The following is a 21572-nucleotide window of genomic DNA, read 5'->3' as shown; positions in this document are numbered from 1 at the left end:
AGTCAGGGGTAAATTCAGCGGGAGTGCTTCTGATTTAGAGAGATTAACCTTATAGCCCAAAACCTCACTGTAGGCCTGAAGGGCTTTGTACAGATTAGGAAGAGAAATTAAGGGACGGGTTAGAGTAAGAAGTACATCATCCGCAAACAGGCAGATCTTAAAATTCCTATCATGCAAGGAAACACCAGTAATGTCCGGGTCCCCCCTAATCATAGCAGCCAGGGGTTCAATACAGAGAGCAAAAACCAAGGGGGACAGTGGACATCCCTGACCAGTCCCATTAGACAGGGGAAGGAGCATGAGGAAGTTTGAAAGATGCAGTGGGAGAGGAGTAGAACCCCGCAGTGCAGTTAAGAAATTGCCCATGATCCCAAATTTTTGAAGGGTAGCAAAAAGAAACGGCTACCCCAGTCTATTAAACGACTTCTAAGCATCTAAACTAAGAATCAACGCTTGTTCGGACCTTCGATTGATCAAGTCAACGAGATCTATTACCCTTCTGGTGTTGTCTCCCCCCTGACGGCAGGGGATAAACCCAACCTGGTCTTTATGGATAAGGGACGGGAGAAATGAACAAAGTCTGGTAGCCAATACCTTTGAAAACAATTTCAAATCAGAATTGAGAAGGGCAATAGGACGGTAACTAGAACAATCATGAGGGTCTTTACCAGGCTTGGGTATTAGAGTGATGAGGGAATGTAGAAAAGACTGCGGGATTGGCTCGCCATCCATAAACGAGTTAAACAGAGGGACAAGCTTAGGCACAAGTGCGGAAGAGAAAGTCTTGAAATAGAGATACGCGAAACCATCTGGGCCGGGGGGCGGCCCGCAGGCAGGGACTTGAGGACCTCCTGAAGTTCCTCCCCTGTTATAGGCGCATTCAAAACTCCTCGATCTGCCTCCGTCAAGACAGACAGGCCACAGTGGGAGAGATAAGAATCGAGGACAGCAGCCCGCTCCACCGGATAAGACAGCAATTGGGAGGGAAGGGAGTATAGTTTAGTATAGTAATCCGCAAAGAGGCGAGAAATGTCAGCTGGGTGGTAATGAGTCCCAGAGGAATTCTTCAAGGCAGAGGGGGATTGAGTAACCACACGGTCACGCAGGCGCCTGGCCTACATAGTATGGGCTTTGTTGCCCTTCTCATAAAACCGTTGCTTAGCAAACAGCAACTGACACTCAACTTTATGGAGAGCCAGGTTACCCAGCTGAGCCTGTGCAGCCACCAAGCCTCGTAGGGTAGACAAAGAAGGAGTAGACAGCAAGAGAGCTTCCAGGCGAGTGATCTCCGCGTGGAGTTCCCTGGAGCGAACCAATGCATCACGTTTGAGTTTAGCACCGAGGGCTATACAGTGACCTCTAATCACAGATTTATGAGCCTCTCAGAAAACAGCCTGAGAAGAGACTGAGGCCTCATTAGTAGCGAAATAATCCGTGATACATTTCTGAATCGACTCCCGGGAAGGCAACGCTTTGAGGAGAGAATCATTCAGCCGCCAGTGGCAAGACCGGAGAGAGGAAGGCGAGGGAAGGAAAGAGAAGAGGAAAGGACAGTGATCAGACCAGGAGATAGGTTCGAGAGAGGCAGCAGAGAGCATGCGCACCATAGGTAAATTGTAAAAAAAAATAATCTATACGGGTGTGCAGTTTATGGGCATGCGATTAAAAGCTAAAAGAGCGCTCCGTTGGGTGATTTATCCACCACAGGTCATACAGCGAGCATGTCCTGATAAACCGTCGAAAAAGGGAAGCCAAGAGCAATTGGGAAGGGGGGAGGGGTAGCAGACAAAGAGTGTCGGTCTAAAGAAGGGGAGAAAATTAGATTAAAGTCCCCCCAAACAGCCAGGCAGACGGAGGGTGTTTATGTAATTTAGCAAGGACCCTACGTATAAAGGGGATCTGAGAGGTATTAGGGGCATAAACATTACAAAGCAATAGCGAAACACCCCCCAGAACCCCCTCCACAACCACAAAATGCCCCAGAGGGTCTAGATAAGAGGAGGTGACCTGGATGGGGCAGGACCTAGAGACCAATATCGCAACCCCCGCCACCTTCCTACCAGAAACAGCCGAATAGTCTTGCGGATAGAGATGCTGAAGGAATTGAAAGGATCCAGAACAGTCGAAGTGTGTCTCCTGAAGGAAAACTATGTCTGTTCAAAGCCCAACGAGTTCCCTCTGTAGCAAACGCTGTTTAGTGGGGGAATTAAGCCATCAGGGAAGTATCAGGGACCGAACAAGTCCTGGGAGAGAGCCTCTCAAACAAAAAAGGAACTCGGACCATGACCATCTTCTCAGGGGGGAGCTCTGGAAGGACCCCCCAAGGCTCGAGGGGATGAAAATTTCCTATGAGAACCAGCCTGACAGGGCTGGACAGCCTGCCAGCCAGAAGGCAGTGGAGGAGGAGGTGACATCAAGTCCCAGTCCATCAGCTGAGGTGTTGGCAGACTCAACGTAGAGCAGAAATCAGGAAGGTCCGAGAAGGTGCGCAAGACTGCAGAGCGTCCATCCCTACGTGCATGCAACCCAAACGGAAAAGTCCATCTGTAAGGCACTTGATGGGCGCAAAGAACAGCCAGTAGAGGTTGAAGCAAGCGCCTCTTCCAGAGAGTCAACCAAGATAACTCCTGATAAAGCTGGATAGGAGCCCCATCAAAGTTGAAATTCCTGAAAGAACGGGCCTTGGCCATAATAGCTTCTTTAATCCGGAAATCATGGACACAACATATGTGGCGCTCCTGAAGCAGACTTAGGACGAAGAGCTCTGTGGGCCCTGTCCAGCTTGATTTTATGGGAGGAAGGTTCTCCAAGTATTAGCTTGAAGATGGCTTCTAAGGTAACGGATAAATCCTCATCATGGGTGGCCTCTGGCAGCCCCTGGACCCTGATGTTATTCCGCCTCCCACGATTGTCCAAGTCCTCGACATGGGTGTTAAGATCACAGAGGAAGTCCCTTTGAGAGGCAATTGTGGAGTGGAGCTGGGAAATATATTACCTGGTAGCATCGGGGGCATCCTCAAGATCACCACCACGGTCTGAGACATGCTGGAGATTCTTACGCATGTCAGCTATCTCAGTCCGACAGGCCTCCCGTACTTCAGCAATCAGCAAGCGGAAGTCTTCCTTAGTTGGAATTTGGGGAAAGAAGCTGGCTCAGGTCACGAAGCGCCAAGGAGGGCAGCTGCATGCCGGAGAAGGGTACCTCTAGATCCAAAAGGGCATCCCAAGAATTAGACACTGGGAGTGGTGTAGCGGGCTTCCCCACCCCAGAGGGAGAGCATGGGAGCACCATGTGGAGACATGTTGGAGGCCCCAGGCGATTGCATAGCTCTCGGTCAGTGTTTCTGCGGCAGAGCCTGAGGGGATGGTATATGACAGGCAGCCAGAGGGTCCAAGGGAGCAGGGGAGTGATCCAAGCACTCCAGAGGAGCAGGACCGCTATGGGAAGGCAGCCCAGAGGGAGAGAGTCCAGCACCTTTTATCCAGGGGTATAGTTAAGGGGGAGCCTGAGCTGTGAGGGGCAGCTAAATGCTGTAGAAGGCATGGAGATGCAGCCCAGTCCCTCACCAAGGGGGCCCCAGGGAGGGTAGCAGCCAACCCAGATGTCAGGGACACTGTTTGCAGGGGAGGCACAGCAGAGCGGTGGGGAGCGGCAGTTCCGGGCAGGGAGCTGAGCAGGAGACTCACCGCAGACGTCCTCAGAGGCAGCAGCTGCAGGCCCCGGCTTCTGAGCACGCACACCAGCGCAGGATGAAGATAGAGGGGATGGATGCCTGGCACCGGCTCAGCAATGGAGGTAGGCAGCAGAGGGGACGGCATTCTCTCCACAGGCACCGACTGCAGCGGGGAGCAGGAGACAGGGCCGGCAACCCGCAGGGAAGGGCAGCTGCCTGAGCGGGATCTCAGACCCAGGGTGGGCCCTGTAATGGTGACCAGGGAGAATGGTGTAGAGGCCGGGGTTCTAGCAGGTACTTCCGTATGCCTCCCGGAGCAGGGGAAGGCAGCCGGGCGGGGATGGAAGGATTCCTGGACTTGCGGGAACTCCGTCCCATGGGAAAGCAGGGTCACTAGGGAGGCTAATATAGCTGATTTCTGGCCAGCAGAGCGGGAGCTGACTCAATGTGCGGCCATTCCATTCTGCGTCCAGACCACGCCCCGTTTGACGACTTTTCAATAAAGTTGGATGTGTAAATGAAATTTTTTTTAATTTTTCCACTTAAATGCTTTTTTCCCCAAATGTTACATTTTTACAAGGGGTAATAGGAGAAAATGCCCCCCAAAATTTGTAACCCCATTTCTTATGAGTATGGAAATACCCCATGTGTGGACATAAAGTGCTCTGCTGGCGCACTACAATGCTCAGAAGAGAAGGAGCGCCATGAGCTCTTGGAGAGAGAATTTGGTTGGAATAGAAGTTGAGGGCCTTGTGCATTTAGAAAGCCCCCCCGTAGTGCCAGAACAGTGGACCCCCCACATGTGACCCCATTTTGGAAACTACACCCCACCCCTCACTGGCGTTTGACAGATCTTTGGAATAGTGGGCTGTGCAAATTAAAAATTGTATTTTTCATTTTCATGGACCACTGTTCAAAAAATCTGTCAGACACCTGTGGGCGTAAATGCTCACTGTAACCCTTATTACTTTACGTGAGGGGTGTAGTTTCCAAAATGGGGTCACGTGGGGGTGGGGGGGTCCATTGTTCTGGCACTATGGGGCTTTGTAAACACACGTGGCCTTCAATTCCAGACAAATTTTCTCTTCAAAAGCCCAATGTCGCTCCTTCTCTTCTGAGCATTGGAGTTCACCCGCAGAGCACTTTACATACACATATAGGGTATGTTCTTGCTCAGAAAATAGTTTTTTTTTCTTTTTCCCATCTAACTTTAAAATTTGTCAAACAATTGTGGGGTGCTAAGGCTCACTATACCCCTTGTTATGTTCCGTGAGGGATGTAGTTTCCAAAATGGAATGTGGGTATTTTTTTTGCGTTTATGTCAGAACCGCTGTAAAATCAGCCACCCCTGTGCAAATCTCCAATTTAGGCCTCAAATGTACATAGTGCGCTCTCACTCCTGAGCCTTGTTGTGAGTCTGCAGAGCATTTTACACCCACACATGGGATATCTTTGTTCTCAGGAGAAATTGCGTTACAAATTTTATGGGTCTTTTTTTTCCCTTTTACCTCTTGTGAAAATAAAAAGTATGGGGCAACACCAGCATGTTAGTGTAAATTTTTACATTTTTTTACATTAACAGGCTGGTGTAGACCCCCAACTTTTCCTTTTCATAAGGGGTAAAAGGAGAAAAAGCCCCCCAAAACTTGTAACGAAATTGCTTCCGAGTACGGAAATACCCCATATGTGGCCCTAAACGGTTTCCTTGAAATACAACAGGGCTCTGAAGTGAGAGAGCGCCATGCACATTTGAGGACTAAATTAGGGATTGCACAGGGGTGGACATTAGGGCTGGGCGGTATACCAGTTCATACCGGATACCGGTTTTTTTTTTGTCCGACGGTATGAATTTTTCCCCATACCATTATACCAGTGGGGCCCCTCCCCCCACCCATGAATGAATTACAGAGCCCATGGCTCCGCTCTGTCAGGGGAGAACAGGATGAGACTCCTCATCCCCGCTCCCCCTGCAGTTTCAGGCCAGCTCCACTCTGCAATCAGAGCCAGGGGAAAGCGCAGAAACTGCATCGCCTGGCTCTGATGTTTCCCGGAGCCCCGAGCCGGCTCCCTGCTCCAGTCCACCTCTCTTCGTCTACTTCAGGGAGTGTTCATAACAAGCGCCCGCTCCCCTTGGTCCTGCGGCGTAAGGCAGAGCATTGTGCCGCATTTCTTCTAGTTCCGGCGCCCGCTCCTAGTGCAAGCCGCAGGACCGATTGGAGCGAGCGCTTCAGGGGCGGACAGACCGCCTGTGAGGGGGCCTGCATATCTTTGAAAGAGCGACGGGCCCCCTCACATAACGCACATGAGCTGCTGCTCACTGTTCTAAAGTGGCCGTGGCGCATAATAGCGCAGTGGGCACTTTAGATCAAAATTTCAAATTCCCTCCTGGCGGAAGCGTCCGCATCCTGCGCTGAACGCTTCCGCCAGAGAGGATCCTGTGTCCGGGCCGGTAGCGCCCACATTACTGCACTGATGACAGGGGCACTTCCCAGCAGCCGCATCAGCGCACAGGTGAGGAGAAGGGGTTAATGGAAGCAGAGGGGGTAATGGAATAAGGGTCAGGATAGGATAAATGAAAGGTGCAGGGGGTAATGGAAGCAGGGGGTTTAATGGAATGAGGGACAGGATGGGGTTAATGGGTGTAGGGGAGTTAATGGGTGCAGGTGGGTGAATGGAAAGAGGGGCAGGATGGGGTGAATGGAGAGATTTTCGCTGCCCTGACTCCTCATCCCCTGTAGTGCAGAGCTGTGATAGACAGCAGTGGGGGAGTATACAGTACAACGCTGTTTCCCCAACCAGTGTGCCTCCAGCTGTTGCAAAACTACAACTCCCAGCATGCCCAGACATCCGCAGGCTGTCCAGGCATGCTGGGAGTTGTAGTTTTGCTACAGCTGGAGGCACACTGGTTGGGGAAACCCTGATGTTCTGACACTTTAACAAGCCCCCCCCCCCAAATACCGTTAAATACCGCGATACCACGATAATTAAAAAAAATACAGTGATACACATTTTTGGTCATACAGCCCAGCTCTAGTGGACATAGGGGTATTCTACGCCAGTGATTCCCAAACAGGGTGCCTCCAGCTGTTGCTAAACTCCCAGCATACCTGGACAGTCAGTGTTTTGCAACAGCTGGAGGCTCCGTTTTGAAAACACTGCCTTACTATAAGTTTTTTATGGGGGGGAACAGTGTAAGGGAGTGTATATGTAGTGTTTTACTCTTTATTTTGTATTAGTGTAGTGTTTAAGGGTACATTCGCACTGGCGGCGGTTTACGGTGAGTTTCTCGCTAGGAGTTTGCGCCGTGGCAGAAAATTTGCTGCTGCTCAAACTTGAAGCAGGAAACTCACTGTAAACCCGCCCGTGTGAAGAGTGGTGCAGTTGCCCATAGCATCCAGTCAAATTGCTTCTTTCATTTTTCACAAGCCTCTTCAAAAATGATAGAAGTGATCTAATTGATTGCTAGGGGCAAGTGCACCACTCTTCCTCTACACAGGTTTTGATAAATCTCCCCCGCAGTTTTTTTGTACCTCCCCTTGGCTTGCTATAAAACCAGAGAAATTCATAGTAAACCACATGCAAATTTGCGATATTGGTTCTTGGGCTTACCGTCCCACAGTCACAGTGGGAGACTCCAGCCTCCTTTTTTTCATTTCCTCTCACTTTTAGCTTTTACAGAAACTGTAAATAAAAGAATATACAAATGGCTCTCTATCCAGGATCACTGATCGGGGATTGAGCTGACCAGATATGCACGAATAACCTCAGTGCGAAAAATGCACAATAGTATCTAGTACTGGCGCTGTAGATACCCTGTGGTACACTCTTAGGGCTCATACACACAAAATAAATTTCTGTGGGGCAGAGATTCCGTGTGCAGGAATGAATCGGAGCTAATGACTGTTAAAACACAATCTGTCCTCATTGACGGCAAAGCAATTCAGGCTATGTTCACATGGCAGATTGTCAATCCAGAAAATTTCCGGATAGACATTCCGCAGACAGCAGGTGTCTGCTGAACATGGCTGCTCTAGAACTTCTCTGAAATGTGCTGTCTCCTTAGACGCCAATACATTACCTAGCAGAAACCGCAGAAAGAATAGTCATGTCTATTTTTTATGCAGATGCCGGAATTGGGAAGATGGTTCTGCCTTGAAAATTCCGTCATGTGCACAGTGCAGCAGAATACTATTGTAATCCATGTGGAATTTTATTTAGTTGTGTGAACATGGCTAAAAGAGTGAACATCATTGATTTGTCGAAATGAAACATTTCTGAGGCAGAAATTCTGCTGTGTGCACAGTGCAGCAAAATCCTATTCAAGACATTGAACAGTCTCATGGCAGATATTTTGTAGTGTGCATGGACCCTTATAATTCTAATTTTTTTTCCAGGATCTCTTGATTTTTGCAGTGTTTCACGCCAAAATTGACATGTTTGCCTGCTGCAGAGCTACAAAAAGGTAAGCCGGAATCATTAAGATTTCATACTACCTTATCTTAAAATGTGGCACATTTGTGATATTACAGATCCTTCTGTATCGGCTACGTGCTGTTCAAAAGTAATATGAATATTTATAAAGAGGTGATGTATCACTGGGAAGATGCGGGCATGCAAAGCAGTGCACCAAGAAGCTTATTTACATAGAAGAGACATATGGAGACATAGCTGTCAGCTGAATGAGCATTTATCTGACAGTTAGCTTATATGTATAACCAGCTTAAGTCTGCTCTTACACACAGCACTGAAGCAGTAGCATGTCTCAGTCCAACTGACTATTATGACTAACAGCTGCTAGCGCTGCGTGTAGGAGCAGCTTCAGTAAGTGTCTAATCGGTAGATTGAGTGCAAACAGGGCTCCAGTAACATAGTAACATAGTTCATAAGGGTGAAAAAAGACCAGAGTCCATCAAGTTCAACCTATAACCCTAATAAGTACCTATTTAGTTGAGTTGATCCAGAGGAAGGCAAAAAACCCTCATACTAGAGGTAAAAATTCCTTCCCGACTCCAAATATGGCAGTCAGAATAAATCCCTGGATCAACGTTCTGTCCCTATAAATCTAGTATACATAACCAGCATGTTATTACTCTCCAAAAATACATCCAGCCCCTTTTTGAACTCTATTACAGAGTTCACCATGAACCCTTCCTCCGGGAGAGAAATCCACAGTCTCACTGCTCTTACAGTAAAGAACCCCCATCTGTGCTGGTGTAGAAACCTTCTTTCCTCTAGACGTAGAGGATGCCCCCTTGTTATTGATACAGTCCTGGGTATACATAGATCATGGGAGAGATCTCTGTACTGCCCCCTGATATATTTATACATAGTTATTAGGTCGCCCCTAAGCCTTCTTTTTTCTAAACTAAATAACCATAATTCTGATAATCTTTCTGGGTACTATAGTCCTCCCATTCCCCGTATTACTCTGGTTGCCCGTTTTTGAACCCTCTCCAGCTCCACTATATCTTTCTTGTACACTGGTGCCCAGTACTGTACACAGTATTCTATGTGTGGTCTGACTAGTGATTTGTACAGCGGTAGAATTATTTCCTTGTCGTGGGCATCTATGTCCCTATTGATGCACTCCATGATTTTATTAGCCTTGGCAGCAGCTGCCCGACACTGGTCACTACAGCTAAATTTACTGTTAACTAAGACTCCTAAGTCCTTTTCCATGTCAGTCGTCCCAAGTGTTCTCCCATTTAATACATAATCCCAACCCTGGATTTTTCTTCCCCATGTGCATTACCTTACATTTATCAGTGTTGAACCTCATCTGCCACTTCCCAGCCCAAACCTCCAACCTATCCAGATCCATTTGTAACAGTGCACTGTCCTCTATAGTGTTTACCGCTTTACAGAGTTTAGTGTCCTCTGCAAAGATTGCTACTTAACTATTCAACCCCTCTGCACGGTCATTAATGAATATATTAAATAGGACAGGACCCAAGACGGACCCCTGTGGTACCCCACTAGTAACAGTCACCCAATCAGAATAAGTACCATTAATAACCACCCTCTGTTTCCTATCATTGAGCCAGTTACTTACCCACTTGCACACATTCTCCCCCAGCCCAATCCTTCTCATTTTATGCACCAACCTTTTATGTGGAACCATATCAAATGCTTTGGAAAAATCCAGATATACGACATCCAGCGATTGCCCCTGGTCCAGTCTGGAGCTCACCTCCTCGTAAAAGCTGATCAGGTTAGTTTGACAGGACCGATCCCTCATAAATCCATGCTGATACGGGGTCATACATTTATATTTATCAAGATACTCCAAAATAGCATCTCTTAGGAAACCCTCAAACAATTTACATACAACCGAGTTTAAACTAACAGGTCTATAATTCCCGGGGTCACCTTTTGACCCCTTCTTAAATATTGGCACCACATTTGCCATGCGCCAGTCCTGGGAAACAGTCCCTGTCACTATGGAGTCCCTGAATATTAAAATGAAAAATTTGATTTTTTTTCCACTAAAATGCTGGTGTTACTCCAAATTTTTCATTTTCACAAGGGGTAATAGGAGAAAAATCCTCCATAAATTTGTAACCCAATTGCTTCTGATTATGGAAATACCCCATATGTGGATGTAAAGTGCTCTGCGGGCGAACTACAATGCTCAGAAGAGAAGGAGCACCATTGAACTTTTGGAGAGAGAATTTGATTGTAATAGAAGTCGGGGGCAATGTGTGTTTACAAAGCCCCCCCCCCTGGTGCTAGAACAGTGGACCCCCCCCCCCCCCCCACACACACACACACACACACACACACACACACACACACACACACATGTGACCCCATGTTCTGGCACTATGGGGGCTTTGTAAATACACATGGTCTTCAATTTCGGACACATTCTCTCTCCAAAATCCCAATGGTGTTCCTTCTCTTCTAGGCATTTTAGTGCGCCCGCAGAGCACTTTACATTCACATATGGAGTATGTTCTTACTCATAAGAGATGGGGTTACACATTTTTGGTGCTTTTCCTATTCTCCCTTGTGAAAATGAATAATTTAGGGTAACAGCAGCATTTTAGTGAAAATTTTTTCATTTTCACATCCAACTTTAAGGAAAATTCGTCAAACACCCTTGGGGTGTTAAGGCTCACTATACCCCTTGTTACATTCCTTGAGGGGTGTAGTTTGCAAAATGGGGTCACATGTCAGTATTTTTATTTTTTTTTGCGTTTGTAAGAGCCGCTGTAAAATCAGACACCCCTGTGCAAATCACCAATTCAGACCTCAAATGTACATAGTGCTCTCTCACTCCTGAGCTTTGTTGTGCGCCCGCAGATCACTTTACACCCACATATAGGGTATTTCCGTACTCAGGAGAAATTGCGTTACAAATTTTGGGCGTCTTTTTTTCCTTTTACCGCTTGTGAAAATTTTAAGTATGGGGCCAGGGGCGGACACAGACAGCAGAGGGCCCCTGTGCAAAGAATATGCCTGGGCCCCCCCCCAGCACTGTGCCCCCTCATGTACATAGACCCCACCGGGGGGCCTCCACTTACCCCGCATGTGTAGTGTCGCCACTTGCCTTGTCCACCACAGGTGGATGGAACGGCCCACCTGGTGGGCTCCGGATGGCCCCTGTCCCTCTCAGTGTGCGGCCCAGGCCCCGTGAGTACTCCCCCAGGTCAGCCTGACCCGTATCTAGCTGGGAGGCAGAGGGCAGTGCTCCCCTTTACATTCGCACCCCTGGACTTAGCACGACACCCCTTGGCACCCCCTGGTTCCTTGGCTTCTTATCCTTAGTGATAGAAGTGACTTACAGGCAGGGCCAGACTGGGACAAAAAATAGGCCCAGGCATTTTAAAATAAACAGCCCATTTTTATGGTCGGGGTCTGACTCATGGGACCCCCACCAATCACCTTGGTTCAAGTGGCTCCCCAGATGTTGGAAAGCTGCAACTCCCATCATGTCTGAAGTGACTACAGCTGATGGGACAGTCAGGAGACTACACAATGATATCAGTGACTACAGCTCTGATGGGACAGTTAGGAAAATACACAATGATATCACTGACCTGAGTGACGTCTTCTCTGTTGTCTTTACTTTTCTTCTTCATCTGGTCCAGACACCAGGATTTCTTCCATCTTCTCTGCAGAGTCTGACACCTGGACATCATTGGTTCCTTAATTTGTCAGTAGATCCTCATCCTCTGTATGATGATAATAATCATTATAACCTTGCCAAATACTGTACCCCCTGAATATAATACTGCCAACCACTGTACCCCCTGAATACTGCCAACCACTGTACCCCTGAATATAATACTGCCAGCCACTGTACCCCTGAATATAATACTGCCAACCACTGTACCCCCAAATATAATACTGCCAAATACTGTACCCCTGAATATAATACTGCCAACCACTGTACTCTATCAATATAATACTGCCAACCACTGTACCCTGAATATAATACTGCCAACCGCGATACACCACTGAATCACCCCATACACCCCACGCACTACATCCTCAGTCTTCTCATCTCCCCCATACACCCCACACACCCCATCCTCAGTCTCATCCCCCCATACACCCCACACAATCCATCCTCAGTCTAATCATCACCCCCATACACCCCACGCACCCCATCCTCAGTCTCTTCACCCCATACACCCCACACAACCCATCCTCAGTCTAATCATCCCCCCCATACACCCCACGCACCCCATCCTCAGTCTCATCACCCCATACACCCCACACAACCCATCCTCGGTCTTCTCATCACCCCATACACCCCACACACTCCATCCTCGGTCTCCTCATCACCCCATGCACTCCATCCTCAGTCTCCTCATCACCCCATGCACTCCATCCCCAGTCTCCTCATCACCCCATGCACTCCATCCTCAGTCTCCTCATCACACCATACACCCCACGCCCTCCATCCTCAGTCTCCTCATCACCCCATACACCCCATGCACTCCATCCTCAGTCTCCTCATCACCCCATACACCCCACGCACTCCATCCTCAGTCTCCTCATCACCCCATACACCCCACGCACTCCATCCTCAGTCTCCTCATCACCCCATGCACTCCATCCTCAGTCTCCTCATCACCCCATACACTCCATCCTCAGTCTCCTCATCACCCCATGCACCCCATCCTCAGTCTCCTCATCACCCCATACACCCCATGCACTCCATCCTCAGTCTTCTCATCACCCCATACACCCCATGCACTCCATCCTCAGTCTCCTCATCACCCCATGCACTCCATCCTCAGTCTCCTCATCACCCCATACACCCCATGCACTCCATCCTCAGTCTTCTCATCACCCCCATACACCCCATGCACTCCATCCTCAGTCTCCTCATCACCCCATACACCCCATGCACTCCATCCTCAGTCTTCTCATCACCCCCATACACCCCATGCACTCCATCCTCAGTCTCCTCATCACCCCATACACCCCATGCACTCCATCCTCAGTCTCCTCATCACCCCATACACCCCATGCACTCCATCCTCAGTTTCCTCATCACCCCATACACCCCATGCATTCCATCCTCAGTCTTCTCATCACCCCCATACACCCCATGCACTCCATCCTCAGTCTCCTCATCACCCCATGCACTCCATCCTCAGTCTTCTCATCACCCCCATACACCCCATGCACTCCATCCTCCGTCTCCTCATCACCCCATACACCCCATGCACTCCATCCTCAGTCTCCTCATCACCCCATGCACTCCATCCTCAGTCTCCTCATCACCCCATGCACTCCATCCTCAGTCTCCTCATCACCCCCATACACCCCATGCACTCCATCCTCAGTCTCCTCATCACCCCATGCACTCCATCCTCAGTCTCCTCATCACCCCATGCACTCCATCCTCAGTCTCCTCATCACCCCATGCACTCCATCCTCAGTCTCCTCATCACCCCATACACCCCATGCATTCCATCCTTAGTCTTCTCATCACCCCCATACACCCCATGCATTCCATCCTCAGTCTCCTCATCACCCCATACACCCCATGCACTCCATCCTCAGTCTCCTCATCACCCCATACACCCCATGCACTCCATCCTCAGTCTTCTCATCACCCCCATACACCCCATGCACTCCATCCTCAGTCTCCTCATCACCCCATACACCCCATGCATTCCATCCTCAGTCTTCTCATCACCCCCATACACCCCATGCACTCCATCCTCAGTCTCCTCATCACCCCATACACCCCATCCTCAGTCTCCTCATCACCCCATACACCCCATGCACTCCATCCTCAGTCTCCTCATCACCCCATGCACTCCATCCTCAGTCTCCTCATCACCCCCATACACCCCATGCACTCCATCCTCAGTCTCCTCATCACCTCATATACCTTAAGCACCTCATCATTATTAAACCCCCCCCCCAGTCCTTCTCATCAACATGGAACCCCCTAATCACTACACCCCTGACCCCCCTTCTGATCCTCCTTATCAACACTACGCTCTCCCAGACCCCCAATCCTTCTTATCATTACACCACCAACCTCTTCAACACCCCTCCTGTCCTCTTCATCATCATTACAATCCCCTCCCCGACCCCGCCCCCCCCCCCCCCTGCACCCGACCGTCGCTCTCCTCACCTCATCTGCTCAGTGATGCGGCCGTGTGAGGCGGGAGGGTTTGCTGCTCCTGTCGCTTCTGCCGGGGTCAGAGGCCATGACACATGACGTCAGGGGCTTGGAACAGACGTGCGTGCCTGCGCGGGGCACGTCTGTTCCCATCAGCCCCTGGCCTGTCCGTCTCGCCCGGCCGGTTTAAAGGTAAATTACTGCTGTCAGCGGCAGGTCCGGGACCTGTTGCTGCAGCATATAGTATGAAGTACTGGCAGGGGGCTCTGCAGGGGCCCAAACTGTGAGGCCCAGGCTGTGACCTGGGCTACTAGGGGGGCCCCCTAACACGCTGGGCCCCTGTGCAGCCGAACCGGCCGAACAAGTGATATGTCCGCCCCTGTATGGGGCAACACCAGCATGTTAGTGTAAAAAATAAATATTTTTTTACAGTAACATGCTGGTGTAGACCCGAACTTTACCTTTTCATAATGGGTAAAAGGAGGAAAAGCCCCCCAAAATTTGTAACGCAATTTCTCCTGAGTACGGAAATACCCCATATGTGGCCCTAAACTATTTCCTTGAAATACGACAGGGCTCCAAAGTGAGAGAGCGCCATGCGCATTTGAGGCCTATTTTGGGGATTTGCATCCGCCACCAAAATACCCTACAACAGTGTTTCCCAAACAGGGTGTCTCCAGCTGTTGCAAAACTCCCAGGATGCCTTGACAGTCAGTGGCTGGACTGGGAGTAGTTGTTTTTCAACAGCTGGAGGCTCTGTTTCGGAAACAGTGGCGTACAAGCCGTTTCTTTTTTTTTTTTTGGGGGGGGGGGGCTGTGTAGGGGTATATGTAGTGTTTTTTACTTTTTATTTTGTGTAGTGTAGTGTTTTTCGGGTACATTTACACGGTTGGGTTTACAGGGAGTTTGAGCTGTGGCGGAAAATTTACCACATCTCAAACTTGCAGCAGAAAACTCACTGTAAACCCACCTGTGTGAATGTGCCTGTACATTCACATGGGGAGGGGCAAGCCTCCAGCTGTTGCAAAACTACAACTCCCAGCATGCACTGACAGACCATACATGCTGGGAGACCATACATGCTGGGATATTACAGTAGTGCCAGTGTGATTGTTCTGTTTTTGCTACATATGCAACAGCACACATTGGTTGCACAGCACTGAGAGTGTGTTAAATAACTCAGTGTTTTGCAACCAGTGTGCCTCCAGCTGTTGCAAAACTAGAACTCCCAGCATGTATAGTCTCTTAGTGCATGCTGGAAGTTGTATTTTTGCAACAGCTGGAGGCACACTGGTTGCGAAACACTGAGTTAGGAGACAAACTCTGTCTCACAACCAATGTGTCTCCAGCTGTTGCAAAACTGCAACACTCAGCATGCATTGACAGTCAAAGGGCATGCTGAGAGTTGTAGTTTTGCAACAGCTGCAGGCACACTGCTACAACTCCCAGCATGCCCTTTGGTAGTCTGTGCATGCTGGGAGTTGTAGTTATGCAACAGCTGGATGCAAACTTTTTCATAGAAAAAATGTGCCTCCAGCTGTTGCAGAACTACAACCCCCCAACATGCACAGACTACCAAAGGGCATGCTGAGAGTTGTAGTTGGAACTCCAGCTGTTGCAAAACCAAAACTCCCAGCATGCCCTTTAGCTGTGCATACTGAGAGTTGTTGCTAAGCAACAGCAGTAGGTGAACAGGCCTCACCTCCTGCTGTATCCTGCCGCCTGCACCACCGGGACCGCCACCACTGCTCCTGAGGGGACCCCCGCCGGACTAGGGAAAGGTAGGAGACCCCCGATCGCTGCCCAGCAGGACAGTGATCGTGAGGTGGCACCTGTGCCACCTCACTCCTGCTGTGTAAGGGTGAATGGGGCTGTCTTGGACTCGGTCATCAGAGACCCGATTGACCTGGCGATCGCCGACATGGGGGGGGGGGTTTAGGACCCCCCTGGGCTTTTGTATGGGATGCCTGCTGATAGATATCAGCATTCATCCCTGGCCGGTCCCTACCCAGCGTGCGGCAGGGACTGAAATTCCGACGGGCGTACAGGTACGCCCTGGATCCTGACCTACCAGGGAGCAATGGCATACCCATACACCCTGGGTCCTTAAGGGGTTAAGTGCCCTGTGTAACAGGGCCACTGATCAGCCAACCCATCATTGGCCTATCTCTCTACGTAATGACAAAAAAGGGCCACTCAAGCCATGTAATAGACACTGTAAACAGGCGCCAATCTGTGAGATCGGTGTTCACTTACAGGGTGGCTCTGGTCATGTAATAGGGCCTAACGCTTGGTTCCTGTGTATTATGGATCAGGAAGCTAGGAGCAGCAGGAATAGCAGGTAACTGAAACGTGTTGGATCGCACTATGGTAACAGTTTGTAGCTAGTGTTTTGGGTTTTTATTTATAAGAAAATTTCAGAGAATAATGTTCTATGGCATGAGCTGGATGAACAACTTTATATATTTTTTTTTTTGTAAAACCATTGATTACTTGGATAAATTGGTAAATTTTGCCTTGTCAGCAAACAAAACTGGATATTGATGTTGTAACATATAAGATAGCAGTCAGTGGTGTTTCATTCTTATACTGTTCTTGATCTCCTAATAATTTTCTAGCAAGTGTTTGAAAAGTTTTGTGCAAATAGCCTTTTCCTGCACATTTGCAATTTCCTGATGGGAGCTGTTATCAGAAATATTTATTTGTATTTACTGCTGATTTATATATTGAAGAGATGCACTTAAGTGCTGATAATCTGTATTTCTTATCTACATTTGCAGGCTTTGTTGGGGCAAGCTTCTTTATATTCATCTTGTCCAAACCAGGTCATTGTCTGGGGCTGATGCTGGTCATGCTCTACGACCATTCTATTTTGCTGTGCACCCTGATTTCTTTGGACAGTTCCCTAGAGAGAGAGTAAGTTTTTAATACACAACTATACATTAGCAATTATAAGGGTACGTTTACACTGCAGACTTTCTGCGGACAGAATGTCTTCTTGCAGCAGGTACCACGACAATAGTCGGTGGGAATGCTCGGACGTGTGGCGACTTATAGATGGCAATGCAGTCTGGTGGAATCTTGACCCAAAGAATGAACATGTTTTGGAAAATCTGCAGTGAGCAAAGAGCAGTAAATTCCTATTGAAAACATTGGGGCTCCACTGCTTGCAGAATTCCGTCAGTTTTTTTGTGTTGCTTTTGAAGAATTTTTTTTTTTTTTTTTTACAACATTGCTTCAAGTCACTGATATTTCTTTGAGGGGGTTATCCCGTGAAATGCCTTATTGGACTACTGTCCCCAGTCTGCTCAATAGAACAATAAAAACTTTAAAGGTGTACTCCGGCCCTAGACATCTTATCCCCTATCCAAAGAATAGGGGATAAGATGTCTGATCGCGGGGGACCCAGCGATCTCCCTGCTGCACCCACTTGGCATCAGCCTCATTGACCGAAGATCGCTCGGTGTCTGACTATAATTGGTATCCAAATCAGCATACAGTGCCAGATAAAGGAGAAAATTTAGTGAACCTGTTTACAGAAAACTTTACTTGACAAAAAAAGAAAACAGGTACGTGGTTAGAAGTGTGTTCTAATAAGTACAGAGATTTGGGCATAATCATTTTTACAAAGTTTGTTCACCAACCTACATTGAGGGATACATATAGCATTTCTCGGTTGGCTCCACTGGGGGACACAGATACCGTGGTATATCTTGCTGCCACTAGGAGGCTGATACTAGGCGATAAAAAAAAAGTCAGCCCCTCCTGGCAGGATATACCCCACCTACAGGCTCTGAGCTAATCAGTTTTAGCTTAGTGTCCGTAGGAGGCAGACACAGGTCTGGAGTTCTTCAGACCTGGTCTTTTACTTTCTTATTTTTTAGTTTAGGGATGTGTATGTAGATTTTTAGGTGGGGGTTCAGGAGCATGGAACTACCTGTTCGCCCATATGCGAAGAAGGGGCACAGGCATGGTGTTATGCACTGTCAACCCGTTCTCACCACCGGACAGCACCTGGGGTTGTACTTTGAGTCCAGGTCCCTCTACCTTCCCTGCTCGTCTTGTTGTCTCAGCCCGGCATGATGCAGGTGTTTAATAACTGGCAGAATACTTCGGTATCTCCTCCAATTAGGGCCAGGCTGGATCTGGCTCTGCTGCGCCCCCCCACCCCCTTCTCCTTAGGCTGGACTCTCTCGTTCTCTCTCTATCTCGTTCTCTCTCTCTCTCTTTCTCCCTGCTCTAGGGGTCGCTCTCCTGGTTGCCGACCTAGGTCGCCAGGTCTACGTGCCAGGTCCACCTCGCTTTCATCTAAGGCTGCCTTCACCCACTCCCGTTCTCCTGGGGAGCTGGAAGATAAGGCATTAGGTTCTGCCTCTCATTCAGTGGACCAAACCAGCTTGTCCAACATGGTGGACAGTTTGGTGTCAGCCATCAGGGACATCTTTCACCTAGAGGACCTCAGAAGTTTCCTTCCATCGCTCTCCTAAGATATTCAGATCTCATGCTGAATTTGAGTCCTTTGCTGGAAGCCGCATGGAAGCATTCAGACAAATGCTTCCAAGGGACTTCGAAGGTTCAGGCGCAGTTTCCCTTTGCCCAGGGCCCAATTGCAAAATGGATGACACCGCCTGGTGTGGATCCTCTGGTTTCCTGTCTGTCGAAATCAACTACTCTACCATTGGCGGATGCGGCCTCCTTTAAGGATCCGGCGGACAAGAGGATTGAGAATCTGGCCAAGTTCGCCTTTGAAGTGGTGGGTTCATCCTTGCTTCCTGCTTTCGTTCTGCTTGGGTGACTGAAGCCCTTTTCTCTTTGGGCCTCCCAGCTCTGTTAGGGCATTTTGTCTGGGCTCCTTCGGAAGATTTGGCAGATCTTGCACTTCAACTCTCCACTGCTGGAATCTATTCGTGCTCTGCTTCCTTACAGTCCGGCTGTTGTACAGCTTTTGCCACAGGTAACCTGGTGTCGATTCATCGCTCCATGTGGCTGAAAGCTTGGGACGCCGATGACGCTTTTAAGAAGTCTCTCACAGAACTTCCTTTATCTGGGACCTGGCTCTTCGGAAAACGCCTGAACGAGATTATCTCCCAGGCTACTTGGAGGTAAGAGCTCCTTACTACCGAACTACAGAAGAAGTCCTGCCGGAAGTCAACCTACTTTCGGTCTTTTTGCTCGGGCAGCCAGGCCGGCACCCTCACAGGATAGGAAGGTCCCTAACTTTAAGGCACGCCCTTCCTGGAAGGAGGATAACCGCTCAGGCAGCTTTGCAGCCAAGTTGGGCACCTGTAAGCCTCTCTCCACCTGAAGGGACTCCCCCACCCAAGAATTCTTTTCGGGTGGGAGGTCATTTGTCCGGGACGTTTGGCTGGCTCAGATGCAGGACTCCTGGCATCCGATCCTCACATCCGCACTTTTCTGCAAGGCGCATAGCTCATGCGGCTCTGCCGTACAGATCCCCTACTCCCCCGTGGGATCTGAATCATTTTCTCAGTGCATTACAAGGTGCTCTCTGGGACTTTCCTCTTCGCGTCCTTTCCTGGAAGGTGGCCTTTCTCATTGCGGTAACTTCCATTTGGGGAGTTTAAGAGATAGCGGCTCTTTCCTGCTGTTCCCCTACTTGGTCCTGCACCAAGGCAAGGTTGTTTTCTGACCGATCCCCACCTTTTTTCCTAAGGTGATTTCTTCTTTTCACCTAAATGAGGATATTGTCCTCCTGTTGTTCTGGCCAGCTCCGTCCCATCACAGGGAGCGTTTGCTTCACTGTCTTGACGTGGTTCGGGCTGTTCGGACCTACCTTTTGGTCACTTAATCTTTTCGTCAGTGTCACTCTTTCTTTGTACTTCCGGAGGGTCTTCCTAAGGGACTTCCTGCCTTGAAGATGAGCATTTCACGGTGGATCCGTTCTGCCATCTCGGAAGTCTGTAAAGGGAAGACTCCGCCCTTCCAGGTCTCATTGCATTCCACTCGATCTGTGAGGGCCTTCTGGGATCTCCGCAATAGGGCTTCTGCCTTGCAAGTCTGTAAGGCGGCCACTTGGTTGTCCTTGCACACGTTTACAAAATTTTACCAGGTGCACACTTTTGCGTCTGCTGATACTGGCTTGGGTTGTAAGGTGTTGCAGGCAGCTGTGGCCCAGCCTTCCACCTGAGTTGCTTGAGTTTTCTCCCACCACGGGGACTGCTTTGGTACGTCCCACGCTCTCTGTGTCCCCCAATGGAGCCGACCGAGAAAAGTAGATTTTTATGCTTACTGTAAAATCTCTTTCTCGGAGGATCCATTAGGGGACACAGCACCCACCCATTTGTTCTGGTGTTTTTGGTTCAGTTGTCTGTCCACAGCTTGGTTCGGTTGGTTTTTGTCTGTGGTTCCCTCGGACAGTTGCTGTTTTTTCTTTCCCTGTCGGTCCTCTCCTACTGCTTTGGGACTAAATTGATTACCTCAGAGCCTGTAGGCGGGTATATCCTGCCAGGAGGGGCCGACTTTCTTTTTGTTGCCTAGTGGCAGCAAGATATACCACGGTCTCTGTGTCCCCCAATGGATCCTCCGAGAAAGAGATTTTACGGTAAGCATAAAAATCTACTTATTCCAACAACAGGAAAATATTCACGTGTAAAGGTCTGAGGAAAGAAATTAAAAATGTAAAGAAATGAGAAATGAAATTGAAAAGATTTGCTGATTAAATATTTCACAGTGAAACTTGACACTTCTATTATTCCATTCATATTGGCACTGATTGATGCCAGTAAACGGTGCATATGGCAACTCGGGAATCCCATGACAAGCCACACAGCAGGACTATACCAGCAATACTAATCTTAACCTATAATAAAACCTTTCTTTCATCAAGTCATTATTTGATCTTGAGAGGTAAATTTAAGTGTTTATGGTGACTGAGCAGCAAAATATTAGGTAGAAGATGGGGATACCTTTATAAGAGTGCAAAACCAAAGTAGGGCATCGTTTACATTAAATGTAAAATTTTTCATATTTGTCCTTTGTAGGAGGTTAATGAAAACTCCCTAAAGAAGTTAAACGGATATCTGGAAAATCTCCAAAAACCTGGCCTTCGGTCACACAAACCTGCTAAACTTACATTTTATGTTCGAGAAACAGTACAGAACTCTGAGAATGACCAAGAATCAACAAGGGACCCAGGTATATGCTTTGCTAGTGAATTGGGTTGAAATATCTGAGGCAAATTGTATGACATGTGGCCTATTGTACAGCTCTACTTCTTCAACAGTTGTGATGTAATAAGTATAATAGTTACCTCTAAAATGAAAAATGTAAAGCATACATGCCTC

General features: G+C 48.6%; 1 protein-coding gene across 2 annotated transcripts in view; it reads left to right on the top strand.

Moving 5' to 3' along the window:
- Positions 1-21572, top strand: part of TCAIM (T cell activation inhibitor, mitochondrial) — a 161819-nt gene that overhangs the window by 19015 nt on the left and 121232 nt on the right. The window contains exons 2-4 of one of the 2 annotated variants that reach the window (XM_056520119.1): positions 8069-8136; positions 17049-17184; positions 21270-21423. In XM_056520119.1, coding sequence (XP_056376094.1) covers positions 8108-8136; positions 17049-17184; positions 21270-21423 — 319 coding nt within the window. In that variant the 5' untranslated portion in view covers positions 8069-8107. The remainder of the gene's footprint in view (positions 1-8068; positions 8137-17048; positions 17185-21269; positions 21424-21572) is intronic. The other variant, XM_056520120.1, reaches the window with a different exon arrangement.

This window comes from Hyla sarda, chromosome 5 (assembly GCF_029499605.1).
Source record: "Hyla sarda isolate aHylSar1 chromosome 5, aHylSar1.hap1, whole genome shotgun sequence".
Taxonomy (NCBI): Eukaryota; Metazoa; Chordata; class Amphibia; order Anura; family Hylidae; genus Hyla; species Hyla sarda.
This window is presented reverse-complemented; position numbering and strand designations above follow the sequence as displayed.